Source organism: Pseudorca crassidens, chromosome 2 (assembly GCF_039906515.1).
Source record: "Pseudorca crassidens isolate mPseCra1 chromosome 2, mPseCra1.hap1, whole genome shotgun sequence".
Classification (NCBI taxonomy): Eukaryota; Metazoa; Chordata; class Mammalia; order Artiodactyla; family Delphinidae; genus Pseudorca; species Pseudorca crassidens.
In genome coordinates, this window is record NC_090297.1 from 67,284,978 (window position 1) to 67,312,324 (window position 27,347).

General features: G+C 44.0%; 1 protein-coding gene and 1 long non-coding RNA gene across 4 annotated transcripts in view; one reads left to right on the forward strand and one right to left on the reverse strand.

Annotated features, from left to right (window-relative positions):
- Positions 1 to 27,347, forward strand: part of AK5 (adenylate kinase 5) — a 238,211-nt gene that overhangs the window by 198,466 nt on the left and 12,398 nt on the right. For all 3 annotated transcript variants that reach the window (XM_067726621.1, XM_067726620.1, XM_067726622.1), the window contains 3 exons: positions 7,522 to 7,685; positions 10,152 to 10,268; positions 22,406 to 22,594. In XM_067726621.1, the coding sequence (XP_067582722.1) occupies positions 7,522 to 7,685; positions 10,152 to 10,268; positions 22,406 to 22,594 (470 nt within the window). The remainder of the gene's footprint in view (positions 1 to 7,521; positions 7,686 to 10,151; positions 10,269 to 22,405; positions 22,595 to 27,347) is intronic.
- LOC137218892 (uncharacterized) overlaps positions 1 to 27,347 on the reverse strand; it is a 110,819-nt gene that overhangs the window by 75,267 nt on the left and 8,205 nt on the right. Inside the window, exon 2 of the long non-coding RNA XR_010940909.1 lies at positions 25,810 to 25,887. This is a non-coding gene — a long non-coding RNA (uncharacterized lncRNA). The remainder of the gene's footprint in view (positions 1 to 25,809; positions 25,888 to 27,347) is intronic.

Genomic DNA, 27,347 nt, shown 5'->3' on the forward strand with positions numbered 1-27,347 from the left:
AATAAAGCAGTTTGTACTCTCTGTGAGTTTCTGTCTGGCAAAGGAAGGGAGAGAAAATGGGCAAATTGTGTGTCTGGAAATCAAGGGAAAAGAGAATTTTAAGATGTTTATCAGTGGGGTTAAATGCTACTAAAGGGTCAAAGACAGTAAAGACTAGAAGAAGGTCATTGAATAAGATGACAATTATGCAATCACTGTCGAACTTTAAAGATCAATTTCAGAGAGTGATGAGGGTAGGAGATAGCTTGCAAGAGGCTAAGGAGTCAATAAAAGAGGAGGAAACGGAAATGGGCAGTTTCAGGCTACTGGAAAAAAGCGAAAGAATGTAAAGATAACTAGAGGATACAGACAATGGTGGAAATATTTTCATTTGGATGGGGAAGAGCTAAGCATGTTGTTTACAGAAGAGATGGTGCCAACAGAGAGGAATGAATTTAATGTGGACTAGAAAGAGAGGATCAAGTTTTTGGAGCAGGCAGGAAGAAAGGATCCATTCACCATTAAAGTATTTACTATTTCAGTCACTATTATAATGTAGACAACTTATAAACACAGTAGACAACGGTATTTGAGGCACTATGTTGGGCACTGTGGTAAGCAAAGCATACTCATATCCTGTAAAGTCTAATACGGAAGACAGACTTAAAGTAAACTACAGATGATAGATAGATAGATAGATAGGATAGGTGATAGCGACAGTAGATGGGTAGATGATAGGTAGATATAGATGATGGTTAGATATAGATGATAGATAATTGATAGATATGATAGATGATAAGAGATAGGTGAAAGATATAGATGATGGATATATAGATAATAGATGACAGATAGATAGATAGATTGATAGACAGACAGATAGATAGTAATTATATTCTGTGAAAAATGCTATGGAGGAAAACGCTGAGGTGCTATGAGAGCCAAAGCAGAGAAGTTAGCCTTAGGCTGACTAGTTGTATAGCATCTTCCAAATGAGAGAAAGGAGAGATGGAGGACAAAGGATGAAGATACACATATTTTGAAAATGTTGAGGAAAGAAGATAATCTTCACCTTCTTAGTGAATAATAGGAAGATGTAAATGCCTGTTAAAAGTGAGAGGAATAAGAGTATGTTTGAGGATTTATGGACAATGGGGAAATATATTAGAATCCATCCTTGGACATCGAATTTGGTATCAGCAAAAGAAGATTATCTGCCAAGAAGCATTAAAAGCTATTATGAAGTTAGATAGAAGCCCAGTTGGCTCGGTTTTCTGACCTTCGTATGGAATTCTTAGCTACCCAGACTAGATGCAAATCAAGTAAATGGTGGGTTGGGCAGAGAGCAGGCTGGTGGTTCTCATCACAGGCACAATAGAATTCTAAGGGTGCAAAGGATTCAGAGTTACTTGAAAGGGCCTGGTGTCCAGCTGGTCAGGGAGGTGAGTGGAGCCCGAAGGGAATGGACCTACTCGATGAGGTCACAGTGAGAACAGAGAACAAGTCGAGAAGAAGTGAGGTCAAGAGAAAAGAGCCAGTGAGAAGAAGAAGACGTGAGCAGGGTGGGAGGACAGACCCAAGTAATGATGAACTCTCAAGTTCATCCAGATCAAAGGCGAGCTGAAAGTGGGTTAGTGATGAAGGTTATTGGTGCTAAAGAGGTTTAGAGAAGAGTGAGGCTGGGGTGGGATGGGAATTAAGGCCTGCAAAGCTTTGTTGATGACATTAGAACCTGTAGAATGCTGTCCCCTCTGCTTTGCCTTAGAGAAAATAAACTTTATGAGTTTTCCAAACCAGATACATATATTTGTAAATGTACAGTCAAATGTGTGTGTGTGTGTGTGTGTGTGTGTGTGTGTGTGTGTGTGAACACACACACTAATATATATCTTAATTACCTGCAAGTGGTCTGGACGTCTCGGAGTGATGGCTAGTCCCCATACTTGTTGTTGGATTATGTTTTTTTTGTTTGTTTTTTTTTGCTGTACGCGGGCCTCTCACTGCTGTGGCCTCTCCCGTTGCGGAGCACAGGCTCCGGACGCGCAGGCTCAGCGGCCATGGCTCACGGGCCCAGCTGCTCTATGGCATGTGGGATCTTCCCAGACTGGAGCACGAACCTGTGTCCCCTGCATCAGAGGCGGACACTCAACCACTGCACCACCAGGGAAGCCCTGGATTATGTTGGATTCCAACCTTGATATGCTGGATGACACCCTGCAGATGTAACTCAGGAAGAGCTAACGGGATGAGTAACCTCCTCTCGTTATAAGTAGCATTTATCAAGCACCAACTTTTTTTGGCAGAGAGATGTGACAAGGGAGATTTGGGACAAAGGGACAGATTTCAGAAACTTTTCGAATGTAGACTCAACTTTTCAAAGTAGCTTATTGACTGGTCAGGAATGGAAGATGAGGAGGAGGGAGAGCAAGGTAGAATGAGGCAGAGAGTTGGTTCTTATTTCCCCCCATTTTACAGATGAGGAAACTAAGACTCAGAGAAGTTAAGACTCACCCAGAACCACTAGACTAGTAAGTGGTAGAGCCAGGGGTTATTACTTGACCCATCTGTCCTGTGCCCTTCCCAGTACACCATGCTCCCTGTCCCACCGTTCTCTGCAAGACCTTTTCATGTTCCAAGTCACTTTGCTGAAGATACCAAGCTCAGCCTTCTGCTCTTCTTTTCCACACTTCCCCAGTGTTAGCAAAGGTAATCATACGTGCTTTCCCCTGCCTGAGCGAGGAGTCCAGCCCAGCGCCCCTGCAGGGGTGTTGACAGGCCTGGCTTGTAGCCCCCTCACACTGCTGTGATGCTGGGCTCACCTGTCGGCTTCCCCTTAGAGGGTGAGTTCTCTGATAGAAGACAGGGCCTCTGAATCTTTCGCTTCCCAGCTTTTAGCACAGTGTCTGACCCCAGTAGCTGCCCAACAGATGTTTGTCAAATGAAGAGCAGTATTAATAGGCCTCATGCTTAGTTCCAGGTTACAGCCTACGGTTAACGAGATACAATAAAATGTCAACCAAGGACACTAGAGCCTGCTCTACACCATTACTATTCAAAACACTGTTAAGTGTAATAGAAACTTACGTCCATGCATCTGTTTGTATTTGGGATCCAGCTAATTATCAACCTGCCATCAGTATTTACTTGGGCTTTCTTTCTGAGTGCAGAATGTGCTCTAACACACCAGCTTTGCCGTTTTGTTCTTTTTGCCCTGAGGCCAGGCACCCTGCAAAGTCACATAGGAGGCAGGTCTTCTCCTGCAGAGCCCAGCTAATGAATCCAGGAGCTGTCCCCTGAGAGGGCTGCCCCAGAAGATAAAAAGCACGCTGGCAAAGGTGGCTCAGGCGGGCATGCTCAGGTGATGCACCTTGTTTCACTTCCACCTCAGAGAACACCAGGTACCAAGGAGAATGCGCGAGGGAGAATCCAGCCATGGACCCTGGGCTCGCAAATCTCCTGCAGGCTCTTCTTCCCCGTCCTTCGGTGCAGCGTTAAGGGAAGGGATGCACTGAGCTGGACGTTCCCAGTATCTACACTTCTCACAATATAGCACCTTTGGCCTCACATGGAAAAAAATTTCAATCACATTGGTTGAGAATAAAGAATTTTCACTTTTTTTTTTCTTGAAGGTTGACAGACCCTTTCGAAATGGAACCTCCTACCCCAGGCTGTCTTTTTGAATCACAGCACGCAGTATTGTGTATAGGTGTGTTCAGGGGTTGAGCCTTGAGTAGTGATACAGGAAAAATCAGGGAGATGACAGTAAATGTGACAGCTACTCATCTCTGTCAGCCGTCTCGTCACCGGAGAACACAGCCCACTTGTTCAGATATGTGGCACCTTGAAAGAGTTTTTCCCATGTAACAAATTATCCCAGAAGGATATCAAGGCTCCAGTGCTTTTCATTTAAAAGTCATAAGTGAAGGCCTCAAAGAAATGTCAGAGACAGTGTATGAAAATTCATACATCTCCTAGCAGTTTTTGTGCCTTCATGGCAGTGATAATAATCACTTTGTTCTCGGGTTTGGAGCCGTGGGAAGAATCAAACCATTGTGTAGATTACTTAAAATTCCGCTGTGCCTGCACCCTTTGCCCAAGAATGTTAAGAATTTGCAGCTGTCGCTCCCTCGAAAGGTTTCTAACTGGGGCAGTGGCTGCCGTTTCACACACAGCTGCGGTTAATTTGAGCTGAAGCTTTTTTAATTGCCTTTGTGTTGAGATTTATTAAATAACATTTTAGAGGAGCAAAAACTGTAATAGTCATATTAGTAGGTTGCTGAAGGAAGAAAATAATTGGAACGCAGCATTTTTGCCCTGTAAGCCAAGTCTGAAAATATCTTTCCCATGTGACTGGTTTCCAGCCATCCCAGCAAAAGAGTTTCTAGGTAAATCCGGCCGCTGCAGGAGCCTAGCCCTTTGTTCCCCTTCCTTCTTTATCTGGAAGCCCTTCTCCCCTGAGTGGCCTTCGCTTGTTTCCACTCTCCATTTCCATTATCTCAGGAGACAGGAGTCACAGTGCTCGGAGCAAACGTAGCATCAGCTGGCAATCGGCCGCTCCTGTTAGATGGTCTGCATTGTTTTTGCAAGTCTTTGTAATTGCTGTTTCCCTACTACATCTAGGCCATCCATGACAATACTGTGAGGGGTCTGAACCCACCCCATTGGGCTGAGAGCAGCCGTACGGATGAGCAGAAGTCAGAAAACGTGCACCTTTCCTGGATTTCCTGCCAAGGCACAGGAGAGGGAGTAAGAGGCCCTTCTACTGATGAGGGACCACAACTAATGCCCCTCAAGAGGGGTCTTGCCAATTGTTCTGAGAAAGGAGTTTTGAATGTGAAGAGAGGCCAGCCAGGAAAATTGGAGAACAAGTTGTAAATTGTCATTGCTATGCTAACAACCTCAACTGTGTTTTACATTTCAGTTCAATATTTCCTTTTAACAGGGAATCCTCTAGGCATTAAGAAGCACCTACAGTGTACAGGGGCTGTGCTATAGGCACTGTGGGGCAGAAGGTCGAGTGGGAGACCTAGATCAAGCATAAGACAAGGCCAAGGGCACCCAAGCCCTGGTTACATCACTCTCCCCAAGGGAGGTGAGGGGGACAAGCTGATGCCAGAAGGGGACAGCACTGGGTCCAGGCCTAAGGGATAAAGAGGACCTTGATAGTTAGAGGGGGAAGCAAAAGCCTTCCAGGCTGAGGACCCTAGAATAGCAAAAGCACACTGGAAAAGCATATCTTGATGTCTATGGTTCCTTTTATATAATTTTCTCAGAATGACATAGTTATAGACAGATTTAGTGGTTGCCAGAGGTTAAGGATGGAGGGGTTGTGTGTAGGAGAGAAGTGGGTGTGGCTATAAAAGGAAAACATGAGGGATTCTTGTGGTGATGGAAATGTTCTATATCTTCATGGCATCAATGCTAATATTCTGGTTGTGATATTATGCTGTAGTTTTGCAAGATGTCACCACAAGGGAAAATTGGTAAAGGATACATGGGATCTCTCTATATTATTCTTACGAATGTGAATCTGCAATTATCTCAAAGTAAAGTTTTTTTTACAAAGTATGTCTCGAGGAAGGAACAGTCTACAGTTGGACATAACAATGTTGGGTGAGGATAAGAAATGAAGAAAAATGTTGGAGAGGTTGGATGGAACTAGATTCTAGAGGCTAGAAATGCCACTCTAAGAAGTTGGGATTTCATTCTGTGAGGAATGGCAAGCCACTGAATGCTCTGAGCTGGGTGGTGACATGCTTTTCAGGCACATCATCCTGCTAGCAGGTCTGCTGGACCTCAAAGCCTCACCCATTGCCCAACGCAGAGGCAGGATGGCTGCTGTACACCGAGAGCGTAAGGACCTGAACCATGGAGGTGAATCTGGGCGCAGCAGCTGCGAGAGGTGGGAACACCTCTGAGAGCCAGAGTCCAGGCTTCGAATCCTAGACTGCTACTTACTTGCTCTTGCCACCTAAGGCAGCTAACTTCTCAGTGCCTCCGCTTCCCCATCTGTAAAATGGGAATAATACCAGTGCCTGCCTCTCTTAAGATCATTTAAAATTAATATACACAAAATGCTTAGAGCAGTGACCAGTACAGTAAGCACCTGGCAAAGGTTAGCTATTATTATTTTCAAGATGTAAAAGCTTACAACTTAGCAACTAGTTGAACTTAGGGAGGGGCAAGGAAAGAGTCAAGATGTAATGTTCATCAAAGGACTATGGGAGATCATCAGTAATAATAGCTAGAAAACAACAGAAAAATTCATATTGAGGGACATTCTATAAAATAACTATTTATAATCTTCAAAAGTGTCAGGGAAACACAGGGGAACCGTTCCTTCGGGAAGAAGACCAAAAGGACATGACAACCAAAGGCAGCACATGATTCTGAACTTGATCCATCGGCTTCAGAGGACATTATTGAGATGACTGGGACAATTCCACTGAAATGTGAATGGGGTCTGAAGATGTAGTTATTTAGGAGGATGTGTTTGGTTCCTTGTCCGGAAGAAATGACATTAAAGTGTTCTGTAGCCATGAGGCATCAGGTTGGCCACTGATTCTTAAATGTTTCAGAAAGTTCTTTGTATTCATAACTCTTCTGTAGGTTTGTGTTTGAAAATGAAAACAATTTTTTTATTGAAATATAGTTGATTTACAATGTTGTGCTAGCTTCAGGTGCACAGCGCAGTGATTCAGTTATATATTTATCTTCTCTTTTTCAGATTCTTTTCTCTTATAGGTTATTATAAAATATTGAGTATAGTTCCTTGTGCTATACAGTAGGTCGTTGTTGGTTATCTATTTTATATATAGTAGTGTGTATATGTTAATCCCCAACTCCTAATTTATCCCCCTCCTCTTGCCGCTTTGGTAACCATAAATTTGAAAACAATTTATTTTAAAAGTAATGGCTAGCGGGCTTCCATGGTGGCGCAGTGGTTGAGAGTCTGCCTGCCGATGCAGGGGACACGGGTTCGTGCCCTGGTCCCGGAAGATCCCACATGTTGCGGAGCAGCTAGGCCCGTGAGCCATGGCCACTGAGCCTGCACGTCCGGAGCCTGTGCTCCACAATGGGAGAGGCCACAGCAGTGAGAGGCCCGCGTACCGCAAAAAAAAAAAAAAAAAAGTAATGACTAGCATTTGTTGAACATTCACGGTGTATCAGGCACTGTGGTCCGTCCACATGAGCGGATTCAGTGTCCCAGGAAACTTCTCTGACATGCATGTCTACCAAATTGGGATTGTGGACCCCTGCTCTGCCCCCTGTAACAGCTGGAACTCCTCCCCACTAGACCACCTATAGTGACTGCTGTGTTTTGTCTACAACACCATCTGCCGTCCATGGACAGTAAGCTTTTGAGGGCAAGATCTGTGTCCCATTCTCCACTGTATCCACAGCTCTGGACATGCTCCCAGTAAATCATCACTGTTCAGTCCATGCTGGTGGATGAAGCACTGAGGCCTGCTCACCATGGTGACTGTAGCCCCAAATGAGGCACCAGATTTGGGATGGATGTCTGATACACGACTTCTTTTCTAGGTGGCCCAGGCTCTGGCAAAGGCACACAGTGTAAAAAGTTGGTGGAAAAATATGGATTTACACATCTCTCGACTGGCAAGCTCCTGCGGAATGAGCTGTCATCAGAATCTGAAAGAAGCAAATTGATCGGAAACATCATGGAACGTGGAGAGCTGGTGCCCTCAGTAAGCAACAGCTGCCTTCTCTGGCTGGGGAGAGATTTGGGAGTGTTGCAATTAATCTAAGCTTCTGAAACAAAGAAACCCAAAAAGGACAATAGCTGTATTTCATTTCTTTCTTATGTAACAGTCCAGAGGTAGGCAGGAGGTCAGCAGCAGAGACCCATCTGCCAGATCAAGTTGTCCAGGCCCAGGTTCCTTCTGTCTTGTTGCTCTGCCAGCCCCTTGAATGTTACCTTGTTTCATATTTTCTTCTAATATGGGTCCCCGCTTTAGAGTTAAAATCTTCAAAGCAGAAGTGAGCTTGGTGCAGCAGAACTTAGAATTAGAACCCACTGGAAAATAAAAAACAACATTTTGGTCTAGTTCTGAGAGGTATAATGACATTAACTTGAAATTTGGTATCTTCCCTGTGTGGCTGAAGTAAAGAATATCCCTTTTGGGCTTCCCTGGTGGCGCAGTGGTTGAAAGTCCACCTGCCGATGCAGGGGACACGGGTTTGTGCCTCGGTCCGGGAAGATCCCACATGCCGCGGAGCGGCTGGGCCCGTGAGCCATGACCGCTGAGACTGCGCGTCTGGAGCTTGTGCTCTGCAACGGGAGAGGCCACAACAGTGAGAGGCCCGTGTACCACAAAAAAAAATATATATATATATATATATATCCCTTTTATTTACCTTTTTTTGTTTGTTTTCAAGTCACTGTCCGCCTCTGAGAAGCTAGATGCCACTGGTATCAAAAAACATTCATCCCTTCCAGACTAGGTCCCACACTAGGCTCTGTAGTCAGGGCTCCTACAATGCAGCCCCTATTAGCTAACAGAGATTTATGCTTCCTCTTCAACCAGCTACAGTCTGTTTCCCACCTGGAAGCCAGAATGGTCCTCATGAAAGGAAACAGACCATTGCAGATGACTCTCAGTGGGCCTCCTTCTGTTCACTCTTTTCCCCACACAGTTTACTCTTTTCACAGCAGCCAGAGTGATTTCTTGAAAACGTTTATCCCCTTCCCCAGAAGCTTCCAACAGCTCCTCACCACACTTAGAATGAAATCCAGAGTCCTTCCCGTGGCTCTGGACTCCAGCTTGCTCTCTGACGCTGTTTCCCCACCACTCTCACGTTTACTCTCAGCCAACCAGTCACTTCCTCATTGTTCCTCTCACAGGCCAGGCTGTTCCTGCCTCAGGGCCTTTGCACTTGCTCTTTCCTTAGCCAGAGCCCTCTTCCTTCATATATGCATATAGTTTGCTCCTTTATTTCATCCAGATCTCTACTTAAATATCACAATTTATCAAAGAGACCCTTGCTGAGCACCCCCTCTAAAATAGCACCTGTAACATTCTGCTTCTTCTGACCTGCTTTAATTTTGCTCCTAGTAGTTCTCTCTAGCTGATTATTTCTATATATTTACTTGTTCGTCTATTATCTGTCTTTTTCACTAGAAGGTAAGCTTCATGCAGATTTAATTCGTTATTATCTAGGGATAGTTTCTGACCGCCCTTACGATGGCTGCATTCCCCAAGTCCCTGCCAAAAGTCAGAGGATGCCTGGGACCCAGAGAACACAAGGAATTCCCCCCAGTTTGGGCAGCTGGTGGCATTTTCCTACATCCATTCCTAAGCTTCCATGTATCCGTCCTTCCTTATTTTCCATAAGTGCAAGTTAAACCAAATTTTTTAACAAAGTGATATTGCTAGAAAGTGCTACTTCATATCTACTGAAAGTGTCCTCAAGTCAGTGCGTGTCAAATTTTATAAAATATTTACTGGAACAAATCAACAGTGAAGCACATTTTATACTGTGTTTTGTCTAGTTTTAAACTGGCATTAGGCCTAATTCAAGGAGTGCTACTGTATGAAATATAGCACTATATTTCACCTAATCTAAGATGTCATTATTTTTAGACACCTCAGTAAAATATAACCAATAAAAATATACCGGTAAGAAAAAAACACTATTAAACTATGACCCAGTACTGACTGTAAGGTACCTACCAGTTCCATAAACATTAAAATGGGGGGAGGGTGAGATTTGGAGTTGATGAAATACAGTATATTGCTGCCTGCTGTTAATCTTTTTGAAACTAATTTTTATTGGAGTATAGTTGCTTTACACTGCTGTGTTAGTTTCTGCTGTACAGCAAAGTGAATCAGTTATACATATACATATATCCCCTCTTTTTTAGTTTTCCTTCCCACTTAGGTCACCACAGAGCGTTGAGTAGAGTTCCCTGTGCTATACAGTGGGTTCTCATTAGTTATCTATTTTATACATAGTAGTGTATATATGTCAATCCCAGTCCCCCAATTCACCCCACTCCCGTCCCCTTCCCTCCTTGGTATCCATAAGTTTGTTCTCAACATCTTCCTGTTATCTCTCTCCCTCCCATGATGGGATGGCTCGGGAGAACTGTGCTGACTCCAGTGTTGTTCTGTGGAAGAGCTCGCGTCCTGACTGCTCTCCCTCTGCTCCAGGGCATCGTTCTGGAGCTCCTGAAGGAGGCCATGGTGGCCAACCTCAGAAACACCAAGGGTTTCCTGATTGATGGCTATCCTCAGGAAGTGAAGCAAGGGGAAGAGTTCGGACGTAGGGTGAGTGTTGTTATGGGGATCACAGCAGAAGAAAAGTAGGGGACATCATCGAGGCCGGGGGATAAATTCGAAGTCTATGCCTTCCTCAATTACATTAAATAAAACTTTCTATTACAAATGGCAGAAACTCAGCATGCATGCCAAAAGAAGGGTGGAGGGTGGGAATGCTGGTGGTGGATTTATGGGTTCAAGTAACTAAAACTTCCAAGAGCAGCTCGCACTTGGTTGGATCCACGTATTCAAATTTGTTCATCGGTGATCTGACGTTCTCCATCTCTTGGATATTCTTTCTTTGCGTCGGCCTCATTTTCTTCCTGTTACAGGCTTATATTCTACCATCTAAGTGATCTCACAGAAAAGTGTTTCTATTCTCCAGCAAAACACCCAGGATTTTGTTTCATTATCCTGGATTATCAGGTCCTGGGCTCATCACTGAACCAATCACTGTGGATATCCAGGAATATCCTGGTCCAGCCTGGAGGACCAGGGCAAGGATGGGAAGAAAGGAGGGAGAATGGGCACCACACCTGAACCATGAAAAGATAGGGAAGGGAATTACCCAAAGAAAAATAGGATGCCCTTAGAAGAAGGCAAGGAGAAAGGTTGCTGGACAGGCAGAATCAGATATATGCACCCCTATGACCATCCCAGAATCAGATATATGTCCCACCCTCTTCACTAGGAGGCCACTCACAGGGGAACAGCAGGAAGTAAAAAATATTGTTCCATCATTTATTGAGCCTACTCTGGGCTAAGTCCTGGGCTACACACTTTACACACATTATCTCTAATTTTACAAAGTCCAAGGAAGAGGGAAACAATTGTCCCCATTTATTAAACAAAGATTCCAGAGCCTACAAGAATTAATATTTATATAGAGATCTCTTTAGACTAGTTTTAAAAGCATTTTTATATATGTTATTTCATTTGATATATTTTTAATAACCTTTTAGATAGAGAAAGGAGGTATTTTCTTCATGGGAAAGGTGATGAGTTAAGCCCAGAGAGATTACATGACTTGCCCACAGCCCCACAGCTAGTAAGTGCCAACTCACTGGCAAGTGACAACTACTGGTAGGACTAAGATTTGGGGGGCCCTATCTCCATCCATCTCTAACACTGCAACATTGATTAGGGGTAATGGTACTTGTGTGTTCCCTGGGAGTTAGTCTGACCTCCTTCTGAGTCTCTGTTTTAATTAATTTCCTTAGATGGTATCTAAATACTTAAAGGACAGTTGCTCACCTTCCCTTGCATTTCCTATTTGCAACCAGAGTCAGAGAAGAAATTCCCTGGCGCAGTTGCCAAGGGTGGGCCCTAACCCCCGGGACTGACTTTCTGAATCTCAACTCAGGAGCCTTTATCAACAAGATGGGGGTAGGCAGGGGGAAATGGTTTTGTGTGGCAGCACCTGGGACTGTGGCAGTTCCAGGTGGTTCCTGATGGGCACTCATGTACCAGAAATCTAAACAGCCTTCTCCCACCAAACAAACCACTTTAGGAGCTCAGACTTTTACATAATCAACTACTTTTTTACAAAATGGAATTGGGAGGATTGTTCTAGTTTTTTTAAAAATGATGGTAATATTTTATCATGTTCTGTATATTTACAGAACATAAAATTTACCATCTTAACTGATTTTAAGTGTACACTTCAGTCATGTTAAGTGTATTCATATTGTTGTGCAACCAATCTCCAGAACTCTTTTCAATTTGCAAAACTGAAACTCTACACTTATTAAACTCCCCATTTCCCTGTCCCCCGCCCCCTGACAACCACTGTTCCACTTTCTGTCATTATGAATTGACTACTCTACGTACCTCACATAAGTGGAATCAGACAGATTTGTCCTTTTGTCACTAGCTTATTTCATTTAGCATAATGTCCTCAAGGTTCATTCATGTTGTAGCATATGTTAAAATTTCCTTCCTTGTTAAAGATGAATAATATTTTGTTTATCCATTCATTCATTGATGGCCACTTGGGTTACTTCAACTTTTTGCCTATTGTAAATAATGGTGCTATGAATGTACATGTACAGATTGCTCTTCAAGATCCTGCTTTCAACTCTTTTGGGTATATACACAGAAGTGAAATTGCTAGATCATATGGTAATTCTATTTTTAATTTTTTGAGGAATCAATACATATGCATACATACTGCCAGCCATAGTGGCTGCACCATTTTACATTCCCACCAGCAGTGCATCATGGTTTCAGTTTCTCTACATCCTCGCCAACACTTATTGTCTGTTTTTTTGATAGTAACCATCCTAATGGGTGTGAAGTGGTATCTCATTGTGATTTGGGTTTGCATTTCCCTAATGATTAATGATGTTGAGCATCTTTTCATGTGCTTGTTGACCATTTGTATGTCTTTTTTGGAGAAATGTCTATTCAAGTCTTTTGCCCATTTTTTAACCAGGTTATTTGGTTTTTGTTGTTGCATTGTAGGAGTCTGGGGTATGTTCTGGATTTTAACCCCCTATCAGATATATGATTTGCTAATATTTTCTCCCATTACATAGGTTGCCTTTTTACTCTTGATTGTGTCCTTTGAGTCACAGAAGTTTTTAATTTTGATATAATCCAATTTATCTATTTTTGCTTTTGTTTCCTGTGCTTTTGGTATCATGTCCAAGAAATTATTATCAAATCCAGTGTCATGAAGTTTTTCCCCTGTTTTTTCTTAAGAATTTTGCAGTTTTCACTCTTACATTTAGGTCTTTAATCCATTTTGACCTAATTTTTGTAAGCAGTGTAATGTAAGGGTCCAACTCTATTCTTTGCATGGAGATCACCAGTTGTCCCAACACCACTGATTGAAAAGACTGTTTTTTCCCCATTGAGTGGTCTTGGACCCTTTTCAAAAATCATTTGACCGTGTATCCGAGAGTTCATTTTTGGGTTCTATATTATATTCCATTGGTCTAAGTTACTGACTTTATGCCAGTACCACACTGTTTTGATTGCTGTAGCTTTGTAATAGTTTTTAAATCAGGAAGTAAGAGCCCTCCAACTTTGTTCTTTTTCAAGGTTGCTTTGGCTATTCAGGGTCCCTTGAGATTCCACATGAATTTTAGGGTGGATATTTCTATTTCTGCAACAACAACAAAAAAATGTCATTGGAACTTTGATAGGGATTGCATTAAATCTGTAGATCACTTTTGTAGTATTGACATCTTAACAATATTAAGTATTCCGTGGATTGTCTTACATTTTTGTTTATTTTGATCTTCCAGCCAGTGTCCAGGCTGCAAATAAGGTTCCTGGGGATACTCTTGAACTGAGGAACAAGGGCATCTTTCCTGCACCACCTCTGAATTAGGGCCTCTGCAAGGCCGAGGGTGAGGGGAGATCCAGAGAAGAGGAAGGGGTGGTCGGGGCCCTTTAGGGGCTCCCTGCTTATTAGAAATTGGCAGTTGTGTGAACACGCCATTAAAACACAAGAGGGCAAAACCTTAAAAAAAAAGAAAAACACACACACACAAGGGAGATGAGCGCTCACTGCTGCCAGTCAGCAATGTTGATTGAGGTTCAGGCTTCAAGGTGGCAGCACCCCACCAGATTATCCCACACTTGACCTTGCCCGTGAACTTAAGGTCCGAGAGTACTGGCAGGGTCTCTGGGACAGTCCGGAAAGGTCACGAACTTGCTTGGAAGTGCTGGGGAAAATATCCTTTTCAATGTCTTTTTTTTTAATTGCTCTCAGTGGTAGTAGAATATTCTTTGAAACCCCCAAATGGCCAAGTGTGATAAATAAGGTGTAGGGTAAAGAGAAACATCTTTTTTGTCAACTACTGTGTGCAAACAACCACAAAATTATGATCTTTGTTCTCCTTTGGGAACTTTTTAAACTGGGTCTGAAGGCAAATATCTGAACTTAGGCCTATGGGGTCCGAACTGTTTGCAGCAGTGACAGCACTGTTGCACTCATGCAGAGCCTCCCACGGCGACGTCTTTAAAGCGCATCACTTATGCTGTCTGGAGTCGAAAAAGCTGGATGTTCACCTTGGTCATAGATTAGTGTGACCCTGGGCATGTCACTCAACTTCAGATTCCTCCTCTGTGAAACAGAGAAAATAATGTATCTGCCAAATCCTACTTAGAGGGTTTTGTGAGCATCAAATGATGTAACACACATAAATGTGTTTCCTAAGCTATAAAAGGTTATAAAATATTATCTACTTTAGGGTCACCCATTTTTCAATCACATTTCATTCAAGCCCATAAATTCCTGCTCCGTCATGCCTTTCTCCTTTGCTTATAACCCAGGATGGGTGAGTTCAGGACTCTAGACGGCCAACCAGTCTATCCCTGGCCTTTGGGTAAATATGAATTCAAATCATCCATACGATCTTCCTAAAGTAAAGCAAAACTTCCTTCCCCACTGTGGGTCCCATTCAGACAGGTTTTAGAAAGTGTCAGATAAGAGGCTTAACTAGAACTTTGGAGTGAGAAAGAGTCATCAACATGATGACTGGATAGTTTCAACCAATGCTAAAATTCATGACGCACTTCCAAAAATATGCAAGTGCCCCTTTCATTTATGAACCGGCGACCTTCAAGTGAGATGTCTACGAAGACAGTCTTTTGCATTCTGCTGGAAGGAGTTTGCAAAGATCAAGCGTGATCTTGATTTGTCCCTGGGTACAGCGATTTAGAAGATTCTAATATCAGTTTGGCTTGTGTGCAAGAGAACACATCCAGCCCTCCAAAACAAGCACTGCTTTAAACCTGACCAGAACAACAAAGATGCTACAAACACGGAACGAGCCGCTGTTGATTCATTTATGCCCTGAAGGGACTCAATCATTTGTACAGCCCCATCCAAATTACAGGCAAGCATTTCATTTGAAATTTGGCAAAGACAAATACAGATGTATGATTTTTCCCAGAGATTCAGAGTAATAAGCCTGGCTGAAAGCACAGTGAGTGTTTTTTGTGTACCTGTCAGGCCTGCGACTCTGTTTGAAGCCCATTCAGGCCTACGGGTGGTTTTCCAGCCCATAGATGCCTCACCAGCCCTTCTGTATCACAGAGACTGATGTGTGTCTGATGCTTGGGACCATCTATGGCTGAAAAAAATCCCGTTCAGTTAGTTAGGCTGATGTTTTTGCATACTATAGCTGATTGCTCTGAGAGGCAGGTCCTTTGAGGATCTGCTTGGCTACCATACACAACACCACTAAAGACCAGGTGCAAACTCATGTCCACAGCTTAGGGGTAAGTCTGTATGTGCTTCCTCTATTACCACCCTATCTTCTGTTCCCAAGCCTACTTTTCCCCCCATCGAATTAATGATCTGTACCTTCAGTATCCAACACAGTGTGCTAAGGAAGGGAAGGTTGTCACTGTGTGTGTGTGTGTGTGTGTGTGTGTGTGTGTGAGAGAGAGACAGAGAGAGAGAGAGAGAGAGAGAGAGAGAGAGAGAGAGAGAGGAGAGAGAGAGAGAGAGAGAGAGAGAGAGAGAGAAGGAATATGAAGGAGGAGTTGGGGTTTCTAACCACCATCCCCAGCTCCCACCCCATTTGTGAAGCCCTGGTTATAGTCACTTCGTGGCACAGGCCTGTATTTAGAGCCTGGCTTTATAAGTCCAAGACAAGTCATTTGATTCTACAGAGTTCAATTTCCTCTTCTATAAAATATAGGTGGAAAATAGCTACCTCCAGCCATTAAAAAAAAAAAAAAGAAATCTTGTCATTTGCAACAACATAGATGGATTTAGAGGGTATTTTGCTGAGTGAAATGAGTCAGACAAAGAAAGACAAATACCTCATGATCTACTTATATGTGGAATCTAAAAAACCAACCAAACAAAAACAGACTCATAGATACAGAGAACCAACAGGTGGTTGCCAGAAGGGAGGGGGTGGGGAGTGGGCAAAATAAGTGAGGAGGATTGAGATGTACAAACCTCCAGTTGTCTAGTAAATAAGTCACGGATATAACACACAGCATAGGGAATATGGTCAGTCATATCGTAATAAATTTGTATGAGGACAGATGGTAACTAGACTCATCATGGTGATCATTTCATGATGTATGCGAGTGTTAAAGCATTACGTAGTACACCTGAAAGGAACCTAATATTGTGTGTCAACTATATTTCAGTTAAAAAAAAGAAAAAATTGCTACCTCAGTGCTTGTTGGGAGGATTGGCTGAAATCCTTGAAATGTGCCTTATATATGTATAAGCCTGCGTATGATGTTCAATACATTGTTATGGTTTTTTTCAAAATTATGTATATTTTTTCTGATTATAGAAGTAGGAATTATATAGGTATGAGACAATACAGGAAAATGTAAAACAAAGACTAACCAACCACCCAGAGATAACACTCTGATGTCTGTTCTTCCAGTCTTGGTTGTACCTATCTTCATGCAGTTAAAATCGTACAGGATACATAACTATCTGAATAATAGCTGTTATTTTTTGAGCACTTAAAATGTGCCCGGAACTGAACTAGATGCTTTACCCATGTCATTGTATTAATCTTTACAGTCCTATTCAGGATTGTATTAATTGTATTAATCTTTACAATCCTATTCAGTAGGTATTATTATAGTTTATTTTCATCTCAAGGAGGGTGTGTGCTTAGACTGACTCCCTGGTGTGAAATGGAAACGCTTTCCTGTGTTAACCCAACATTTCAGCAGCCAAGCTAAACACACGTTAACAGAAGTGAAATGCACGGGTTTGCTCTTGCCTTTTCCTCCCAGAAGCCTCTTAGCTGAAATTCTGCCCTTAGCCTGACTATGCAGATGAGTTTCCCGGATGTGTGGATAATGACAGTGTATCGCTCTGCCTGGTTGCTCTGAACTGTCTCATAACACTGTTCATCTATAGAATCAGTGATTCTGTTTATAAGTGCATTCTACTCTTTGGAATGAACACTTAGCAGGAAAAAAAAAAAGTTATGAGTCTGGCCAAGGAACTTTCTAGTTGGTGTGTCCTAGTGGTTTGGAATTGTGGTAAGCCTTGGGACCACCTTGGGATTTTCCACTTGAGATTTTCCACTCTCTTCTTCCAACTTCCGGTTCATTGCAGAACTTTTGAGCTATGTAATGGCAGCACCAGGGCAGACGTTACGGTGGCGATGGGGTGGTATTATTATTATTAGGGTTGTGTGTTCAGCAATGCTGAAATGACCCCATCACCCCTCCTCTACTGAGGTTCCCCAAGGGGATAAAGCTCAGGAGTGAGAGCAAATGGGAAATAGGCCTGTGGCTCTGTTGTTAGCCAGGCCTTCCCTCCCAGTGCAGTGAGGCTGGTAGACACGCTGGAGTGTACGACTTAGGCTAAAAGCACGGGTGGGGCCTCTGACTCTTTCTAAATTCAAATCTGACCAACAGGGGCTTTTACGAAGTACAAAGGGATGAAAATGAATCTTGCCAGGCCCACATTAAATAACATTATCTCACATTTATGCAGTGCTTGAAATGGGCCGTGTATTAACTCATTTAATCCTCGGCAGCCGTCCTATGAGGCAGAAACTCTTGTCATCCTCATTTAAAATGAGGCAACTGAGGCGCCCAGAGAGAACAAGAAAGCTGGTACTCTGAACCGTCGAAAGTTCCTGAATGGCAGGACCCTGCCCACTGGTAATATGGCCTAACCCGTGTCCTGACTTAATCAGAAGAAAACTAAGGTGGGGGCAGAGGAGAGCAGGGAAAATGCCTCCTAATGCTCTACCTGCTGGAATTCTCCAGGCAAAGCCATCATCACAAGTCAGCTGACACCCTCATCCTGGTGGGCTGCTCTCAGCTGGAGTGACTGCTGATCCCAACCAGATTCCCAGAGGCAGCGAAAGCAAGTTTCCGCAAAATAGAACTAAATGGCCTCTGACACCGTCCACTTCTTTTCCTACTACGCCACCCTCCTCTCCTGGCTCCACTTGGCCCACCAGGCATCTGGCCTGAGTCCCATTCTGAAGGCTCTGGCACCCTCCACTAGGGTGAAGTCACCAGGCTTTGGAGTTACATGCAGCTGGCTCAGGACTGTCACTAACTAGTCCTCAGTGATCTGGGGCAAGTTAACCTCTGTGGGCCTCCATTTGCTCCCCACAGCGGTTAGAGCGATGGCACAGTGCGCCCGCTGCTGAAATGTTCTTACATATCTCAATGCCCTCCCAAGGGCACTTGTGCTCTAATAAGGGTCCCCTGAATACCCAAAGGCCATGAAGAGCCCAGCACTGCAGTGGCAGAATTCCAGGGAGCCAGCAGGGGAGTGCTGGGGACATGGAGTTGTCCCCAAGTCTCTGTGACTCATCCAGACAAGGACAGAGTTCTCTGTTCTCCCCTCCACGGGATGTTAGAGCAGGGGTCCCCAGCCCCCAGGACGCAGACTGGTATGGGTCCTCAACCTCTTAGGAACCGGGCCACGCAGCAGGAGGTGAGTGGCGGGTGAGCGAGCGAAGCTTCATCTGCCTCTCCCCATCGCCCCCCATGGCTCCCCGTCGCTCTTATTACCGCCTAAACCATTCCCCTCCCTCCGCCCCACGTGTCTGTGGAAAAATTGTCTTCCACGAATGCATCCCTGGTGCCAAAAAGGTTGGGGACCGCTGTGTTAGAGGCTAACCATGGTCCAGGGAAAAAAGGCAGAGCTACTCCAAGGGACTTTCTAAAGAAATATATCAAAGCGTTTTGAAAAATGATTGAATGGTATTTCACTCAAACATTTCAAAAACTTATAGGTGTTAAAAGCATCAGTGGAAGAAATGACCTCCGAAGCCATGAAAGGACATGGAAGAAACTTAAACGCATATTGCTAAGTGAAAGAAGCCAGTCTGAAAAGGCTACACACTGGATGAGTTCAACACTGTGATATTCTGGGAAAGGCAATTCTATAGAAACAGTAAAAAAAAATGATCAGTAGTTGCCAGGGTTAGGGAAGAGAGAGAGGGAGGAATGGATAGGAAGAGCACAGGAGATTTTCAGAGGGGTGAAAGTATTACGTATTATGCTATAATGGTGGACCATGACATGATGCAACTGTCAAAACCCATAGAATGTACAACACAAAGGATGAACTTTAATGTCAACTATGGACTTCAGTTAATGCTTCAGTATTGTTTCATTAATTGTAACAAATGTACCACCCTAAAGACATCATAGGGGAAACCAGGGGAGGGGAATTATATGGTAACTTTCTGTACTATCTGCTCAATTTTCCCGTAAACCTAAAACTTAAAATCTATTAATTAAAAAAAAAAAGAATCAGTGGTACAGGCCACTTCCAAATGGAATGGCCGCTTGACAGCTTTTTATGTAGGAAGGGAGTGCTGACTCCAGGAGAAATAGGTTAGGTCAAACCCCAATCTTGGCAGGAGAGCAGCTTCTCAAGGTATTATTTTGTGAAGAATCACCTGGGGATCTTCTTAAAATCCAGAGTCAGCAGGTCGAGGATGGTGCCTGAGCATCTGCATTTCTAACAAGCTCCCAGATGAAGCCTGTGCGGCTGGTTCACAGCCCACACTTTGAGAATCAAGGTGGAAGCTCCCTCTCTGTCCTGCACTTATTTCGGTTCATTTACTGCCAGCTCCTGCTCAGACACACATTATCTCTGTTTGTACCTGAATGAGTCCCTGAATTGTCATCCGTGTCCTCACAAGTGCCCTGAAAACCGCCACAGTAAGAAAACTCGCCTAGTCTCCAAACACAACCCCGACCGGAAACTGCTCCAGGAGCCAAACTCTGTAACTGAGCCCTAGGCTGCCTCCCAAGCTCGCCCTCTGCTGGTGGACAAGGGTCATTGTCTTCTAAACTTTCACCCAGCTTTCTTACTGCTCAAATGCTCTTTTTTTTTTTTTTTTCTTTCAATTAATAAAGACAGAAGAGTTAGATGACATGTTCCAGAGGCTTATTTCACTCTTCTAGATTTTGGAGAATTTTTCCACTTTGTTTCTTAAAGTACATCCTTCAGAGGGGTAGATAAATCATTGAACAGCACTTACTGACAACTTAACGGCTCTGTATGTTGTCTTAAAGTCCTCCCCTACCCTGACTTTGTTCCCATCCCTCCCAGGCGCTTTCCACAGTGGGGCGGTAAACTTTCGTTTACATTGCAAGATCAGAAGAGAGCAACAATTTCTTTTGATCCAGGGTTGAGATTGGTAGTGGAGGCAAGGTTGGTATCCTCCAGAGACAGACATCAGAAGCAAAAGAACACTTTAAGGGAAGGATGGGGAGATAGGGAGAGACACACTACCGATCATACACTATCACTCATTTAGGAAAACATTTCTTTGTTACCTACTATATACAAGACTCGGGATCAGGAACTGAGCATTCCTAACGCCTACACACAAAGAGATCATAGCCCAATAAGGGACATAACATAGTGACTGATACTTACCAAGTGTTTCCATATGCCAAGAAATCTACTTACATTACCTTATTTAATTGTATTTAATCCTCACAGCAATTCTGTGATCATCCTCATTGAACAAATGAGAAAGTTGGGGGTGCAGAGAAGTTGAGTGACACCTTTAGTTAATGATGAAGTCAGGTAACTTAAAGAAGCAATTTGTTATTTTCTCTCATAGGGTTCTGGGGGTTGATGGGCTCAGCTGGCTGGTTCTCGCTTGAGGTCCTTTATTCAGCTGCAGTCAGGTAATTGGTAAGGCTGAGTAGACATGTCTGGAGCAGGGGCTGGGATGTCTACAACAGCCAAGGTCTGGTCAGGCATCTCTGTCCACATGGCCTCTCTGTGTGGCTAGCTTGGGCTTCCTCCCAGCCTAGCAGTCAGAGTCACTGGACATCTTAGATGGCAGTTGACTAGGCAGGAACTGCAAAACTTCTTATGATCTTGCTTCTAAAAGCATGTGGCTTTACAATAGCCAGGACATGGAAGCAACCTAAGTATACATAGACAGATGAATGGATAAAGAAGATGTGGCACATATATACAATGGAATATTACTCAGCCATAAAAAGAAATGAAACTGAGTTATTTGTAGTGAGGTGGATGGACCTAGAGACTGTCGTACAGAGTGAAGTAAGTCAGAAAGAGGAAAACAAATACTGTATGCTAACACATATATTTGGAATCTAAAAAAAAAAAAAATGGTCATGAAGAACCTAGGGGCAAGATGGGAATAAATATGCAGACCTACTAGAGAATGGACTTGAGGACACAGGGAGGGGGAAGGGTAAGCTGGGACGAAGTGAGAGAGTAGCACTGACATATATACACTACCAAATATAAAATAGATGGCTAGTGGGAAGCAGCCACAGAGCACAGGGAGATCAGCTTGGTGCTTTGTGACCACCTAGAGGTGTGGGAGAGGGAGGGTGGGCGGGAGATGCAAGAGGGAGGAGATATGGGGATATATGTATATGTATAGCTGATTCACTCTTGTTATACAGCAGAAACTAACACACCATTGTAAAGCAATTATACTCCAATAAAGGTGTTAAAAATTAATAAATAAATAATAAAAGCGTGTGGCATCATTTCCACCATGTTCTGTTGGTCAGTTACAGTTCAGCTCAGATTCAAGGAGGTAGAGGAATGGGCTCTATGTCTCAATGGGGGGAAGAGCTTAAAGTACATGGAGGTAATGAATCAATGAAGACCATCTTGGAGACAAGTCACCACACCAGGATTTGACCCTCAGCTGCCTGACTCGAACCTTTGTGTGCTCAACCATTATGCTCTACTGACCACCATGTAGTACAGACACAGCCACATTGTGCTCCTGGTGGCTCATGTAAGATATAGTGGTGGACAAAGAAAGAGGTGATTAGCTTGTCCCAGTAGGTCAGGCAGGGCTCCCAGCAGGAAACACCACACACACACACACACACACACACACACACACACACACACAAACACACACACACCCCTCCCCTTAGTGTGGAGGACAGATTGTGACTGCATTGGGTAGCATTCTATACAATTCCTGCATTACATGAGGTGACCTAAAAGCTGAGGACAAGAGACAGCTCTGAGGCAGCCTGTGGAAAGCTGCTGACATGGAAATAAGGAGCCGTGATGTCCTGTCCCAACTCTGCCACAGTGTAGGTCTGGGACCCTGAGAGGAAGCAGAAGTAAAGAACTAGGGATCCCAGGTCTTTCCAGAACCTCGCTGAATGGAATTTCTGAGCATGTTGTGCCCCCTCCCCATCCCCAGATTGGAGACCCTCGCTTGGTGATCTGTATGGACTGCTCGGCAGACACCATGACCAACCGCCTTCTCCAGAGGAGTGGGGGCAGCCCGCACGCGGACGACAGAACCGCTATCACCAAGCGCCTTGAGACCTACTACCGGGCCTCCATCCCTATGGTCGCCTACTATGAGACAAAAACACAGCTACGTAAGGTGAGTCACCTCACAGCCCCCCAAAATGAACCAGCCACCCATTTTTTATTCAAAAAAAGAGAAAAAAATAGGAAATTTCGGTTAAGGGATCTTGGAATTAGAACTGCATATAGCTGCACAATTTGGGCCAATATGGGTCCCTTACTCTCTTCACTTTTTTTTTTTTTTTTTTGTGGTACGCGGGCCTCTCACTGTTGTGGGTGGGTCCCTTACTCTCTTCACTTTTTTTTTTTTTTTTTTTTTTTTTTTTGTGGTACGCGGGCCTCTCACTGTTGTGGCCTCTCCCGTTGCGGAGCACAGGCTCCAGACGCGCAGGCTCAGCGGCCATGGCTCACGGGCCCAGCCGCTCTGTGACATGTGGGATCTTCCCGCACAAGGGCACGAACCCGTGTTCCCTGCATCGGCAGGCGGACTCTCAACCACTGCGCCACCAGGGAAGCCCTCTCTTCACTTTTGTATGTCATCATATGGACCATGAAAAGCTGGCTATACAATGTTCATAGATGCCATTATGGTTGCTGGAAACCGGTCCTATTTCCAAGAAAGAGGGAGAGAGGGAAGGAGGGAGGGACGGGGGGAGGGAGGGAGGGAGGCATGGATGAGGCATAAGTTCTGCCTCCCAGACCTCAGCTGCACAGGAGGATCCAGAAGGTCTCGTCTGGATCTAAAATTCAACAACTTTGCATTTCTAGATTTTTGCCTAGTTCATAATTGGCCCTTGGCTGCCTCAGTTTCTTGCAATGACTAGTGTTATTGGGAGAAGCAGCATATGGGGCCAGGAGAGCAGATGAGGTGAAACGATGAGGAAATGGGTGGTGTCAACTCAATGATCATGAGCGCTAATCCATGCTGAGTCCCTGTTAAGTTCATGAATTTGGGAAAACTACCCAATCCCCATTCATTCACTCATTTAATAACTATGTCTCAAGCACCTCCTATGGACCATCCACTGCCCTGGTGGTTTGGATGCAGGTGATAAGATGCGGTTCTTGCCTGCTAGAGCCTTGGGTTTAGTAGGGGAGACAGACACGCCTGGGGTCACAATATGGGGTCAAAGCAAGCACAGAGTGAGTTCCAAGGGCCCTTTAACCTGGTCTGAGGGGAGACAGAAGGCACTGAGGAAGCTCACCAGAGGAGAACTAAGCTGAGCCCGAGGTGCAGGTGCCGTACGGGGAGCAGAGCACCTCACACAGAACCTCACACAGAAGGAACTTGGCTGTGACATATAGTGCCAAGGAAACAAGCGACAAGAGGTGGAGGTGGAGAGGCAAGCAAGGACCAGATCAAGATGAACCAATCATAGGAGCCAATAATTATCCTGAGGATGATGATGGGAACTACCAAAGGGGACAGACATAGTCAGGGCTTCCATTTAGAAAGCTCCCTCCATCAGCCTTGTGGAGAATGGGTCCCAAGAAGGTCAGGCCAGGAGACCACTGGGAGGCTGGGGAGTATGCAGGAACCAAACCCTGAGGACCCAATGCAGAGGAGAGAGAGTGAACAGCTACTATCTGCTTTTCCCAGGAAGTTACAAGGAGACACGAGTCAATCAATAACAAACTTGTCTCGGAGACAGCTACATGATCCATTCCTTGGGGAAAACCACTGATAATGAATTCTTATCTTCTGAGCCTGTTAATGGTCCATTTTCCAGACTCCTACGAACTTAGCCCTGTGTCGAATCTGAAAGGTGCTCCATGATTTAACTCAGAGGTGTCATGTATGTGACATGAGAGCTATCATCCCCGCCTTCTGCACCCACAGCAGACACTGCTACAGCATCGTGGTGCTTTCCTCAAGACCTAGACGTGGCCTCATGATGTTGTTAGCACAGCACGCCAGGCAGCTACTTCCAACTGCTAGGACTTGATGAGCAAGACGAATCCTATTTGCTGTACTTCATGTAACCTCCGGTTGCTACATAAAACAAAGACCTAGATGTTTAGAAACAAGCAAACAAAAAGTGCACTATGTAAGAGCAGGGTCTTAAGAATTCAGAATTCAGGTGGCAGAGGCCTTTCCTGGATTGGTGATTTCCACCCTTCGTGCCGCCTAGAACACACATGGAAATTACCTTCCACTTTCAAGATTTGCAGAGGTGAGAAAAGTCCCTAAGTAATTCAGAGTCAGAAAAGCCCTTTTACCTCTATACTGCATTATTCCAACCTGAATTCTACACACTCACAAATGACTGGCACGTGCATGCGGGGGTAAGCAAGTTCTCAGACAAAGCTGATTTCTGGAATCCTCCTTAGAAATTTAATATCTAAGTTAATGGGAAAGGGAGTTTCCCGTCCCACGCGGCTCATCTCTGCAGCTCCACCCCACCCCCCATTTTGGAGATGCTGGCTGTTGGGTCTGTGGTGAGGTAACATGTATGATCCACTTGGCAAATTTTTTTTTTTTTGCGGTACGCGAAAATGAATGGTGGCTCATGGAAATAAGGAATATCGTGATATTGTTTAAGGCTATCGTGAATAATGATGCATATATGTTTAGCTCACTGTTGTGGCCTCTCCCGCTGCGGAGCACAGGCTCCGGACACGCAGGCTCAGCGGCCATGGCTCACGGGCCCAGCCGCTCCGCGGCGTGTGGGATCTTCCCAGACCGGGGCACGAACCCGTGTCCCCTGCATCGGCAGGCGGACTCTCAACCACTGCACCACCAGGGAAGCCCAAGAAAATTTCTTAAACTAGATGGGGCTGGTGAATGCACTTCAAGATGCAAGTGATATGGATCAGTAGCTAGTGAGATTTCTTTAGGAATTAGAGCTGCCCAGTGGTCCAGCCCAGAAACACAGGACCCTCCAAAAGCACTTCCCTCAGACCTGTGTTGCCCAGTTATGCTTACGGTCGATCCATCCCCTGACACATTTACTGCCTAATGATAATCAGCCGTTTGGGCCTCCAACTAGCTAGAAAAGTGCAATGAAATTTCAAACAAAAGTAATAAAAAAGCAAAGCAAAACTTATATAGCCATTGCCTTATTCTTTGTCTTTGTTATGCCATCATCATACAATAAAGTTAGAAATTCTTGTAACATAAACCAATGGATAGAAGTATATGTGATCCAAATGGATCCCCTGACCTTCCGTTTTCCTCTCTCACAACGCCAGCTTTGCGCTGCATCTAAGAAAGAATTAGAACTTTCATCCATGTCACTCCATTCCTCCTTGCACTCAGGGCAGACATCATTCGTCAGCTGTGGTACTTACCTTCCTACCCAGTCTGGATGCCTCAGAAACTCTCAACACAGCAATACAGGTAGTCACACACAACTCACTAGAGTTGACCTGTAAGAGAAAGCTTTTTTCACCTTGAGGGAGAGAATTTATTATTGAAGAAATAATTGAAATGTAGCATTTTGAAGTGAACAGCACAATAATTGTCCAGAGGTTGCCTGGTAGAGAGAATACTGGCCTGGGTATAAGAAAACCCAAGCCACAGTGGTGTGAATGAGCTTTGGGAACTTGGTGAGTCATTTCACAGCTAAACCTCTCAGCAGAATAAAATGGATGGACAGAATGGGATCTCCTGGAATACCCTAGGTCTGTCACTCCATGCTTCTCAGGGGAAAAAAACAAAAAACATAAAACATATATTTGTAATCATAAAAGTAACACAGACTTGTTTTAGAAAATATAGAAAACTAGGTAGTCCCATCACTCAGAGGCAAACATTCTGGATTATTTCCTTCAAATATTTTGGCTATGAATTTTTAAAGCATGATGGTGACCACAGGTATATTCATGAGGTTGTAGGTAAGAGGCACCAACCCTAGCCAGCCTGACCTGAAACACGGAGCTTACTTGTAAGGTTATGTGAACCGAGGCTGAAATGCAGCAGGTCCAGGAAGCCCGTGGGACCAGGCTTCCCTATGCTCTTCACACCTGTCTTTCCCTCCTTCTCTCTCTCATCTTGATTTTTCTCTTTCTCTGGCCCAGAAGCTAGAATATGGCAAACGTGCAGCTTCCATGTTCATGTTACCACAACAGCTCCAAATTCCAGAGAGAAGTATTCTGATTGGCCTTGTTTTGCTCCAGTCCCTGGTCCTATCAGCTATGGCCAGGCAGACGGGGTCACGTGGGGCTTTTTTTCACTTGTTGTGGCTGTTCTATTGAGTGCATAGCACGTGTGGAGACACAGCAATAAACAAGACAAAGTCCCTCACTGAAAAGAGAAGAGCAGTAGACAAGGAAGTAAAATAATTGCTAATAGGATTAGCTCTATGAATAAGACAAAACAGAGTGACTTGTTAGGCGTGGGGACTTTAGACAGGTGCTTGGAAAGTCTCTAAGGAGGTAGCATTTGAATGAAGACCTGACTAATAAAAACATGGTTGCATGGTTGCCTGGGACTCTTCCCTAAAAACTGAGGGGAGAACAAGGAATTTCCAGAAGAGAAGATCTTGTGAACTGGGAGAAATTCCAGAAATAGCTTCCTCAAGTGACATGTACAGAAGTGTATAAATTGATATTTAAAACCTCTCCTTTTGCTAAGGATAAAAGTAACAACTACTTAAAAAAAAGAAACTAGAAAATTTAAGAGCATAAAGATAAAAATTATCCAGAAATCTTCAACCCAAAGATAACAATTAATGAACATTTTGATATATTTTCTTACATTTGTGTTTCTTCATTTTTTTAAAATAAATTTATTTATTTTATTTATTTATTTTCAGCTGCTTTGTTTCTTCGTTGCTGTGCAAGCTGTGCGTGGCTTTCCTTAGTTGCAGTGAGCAGGGGCTACTCTT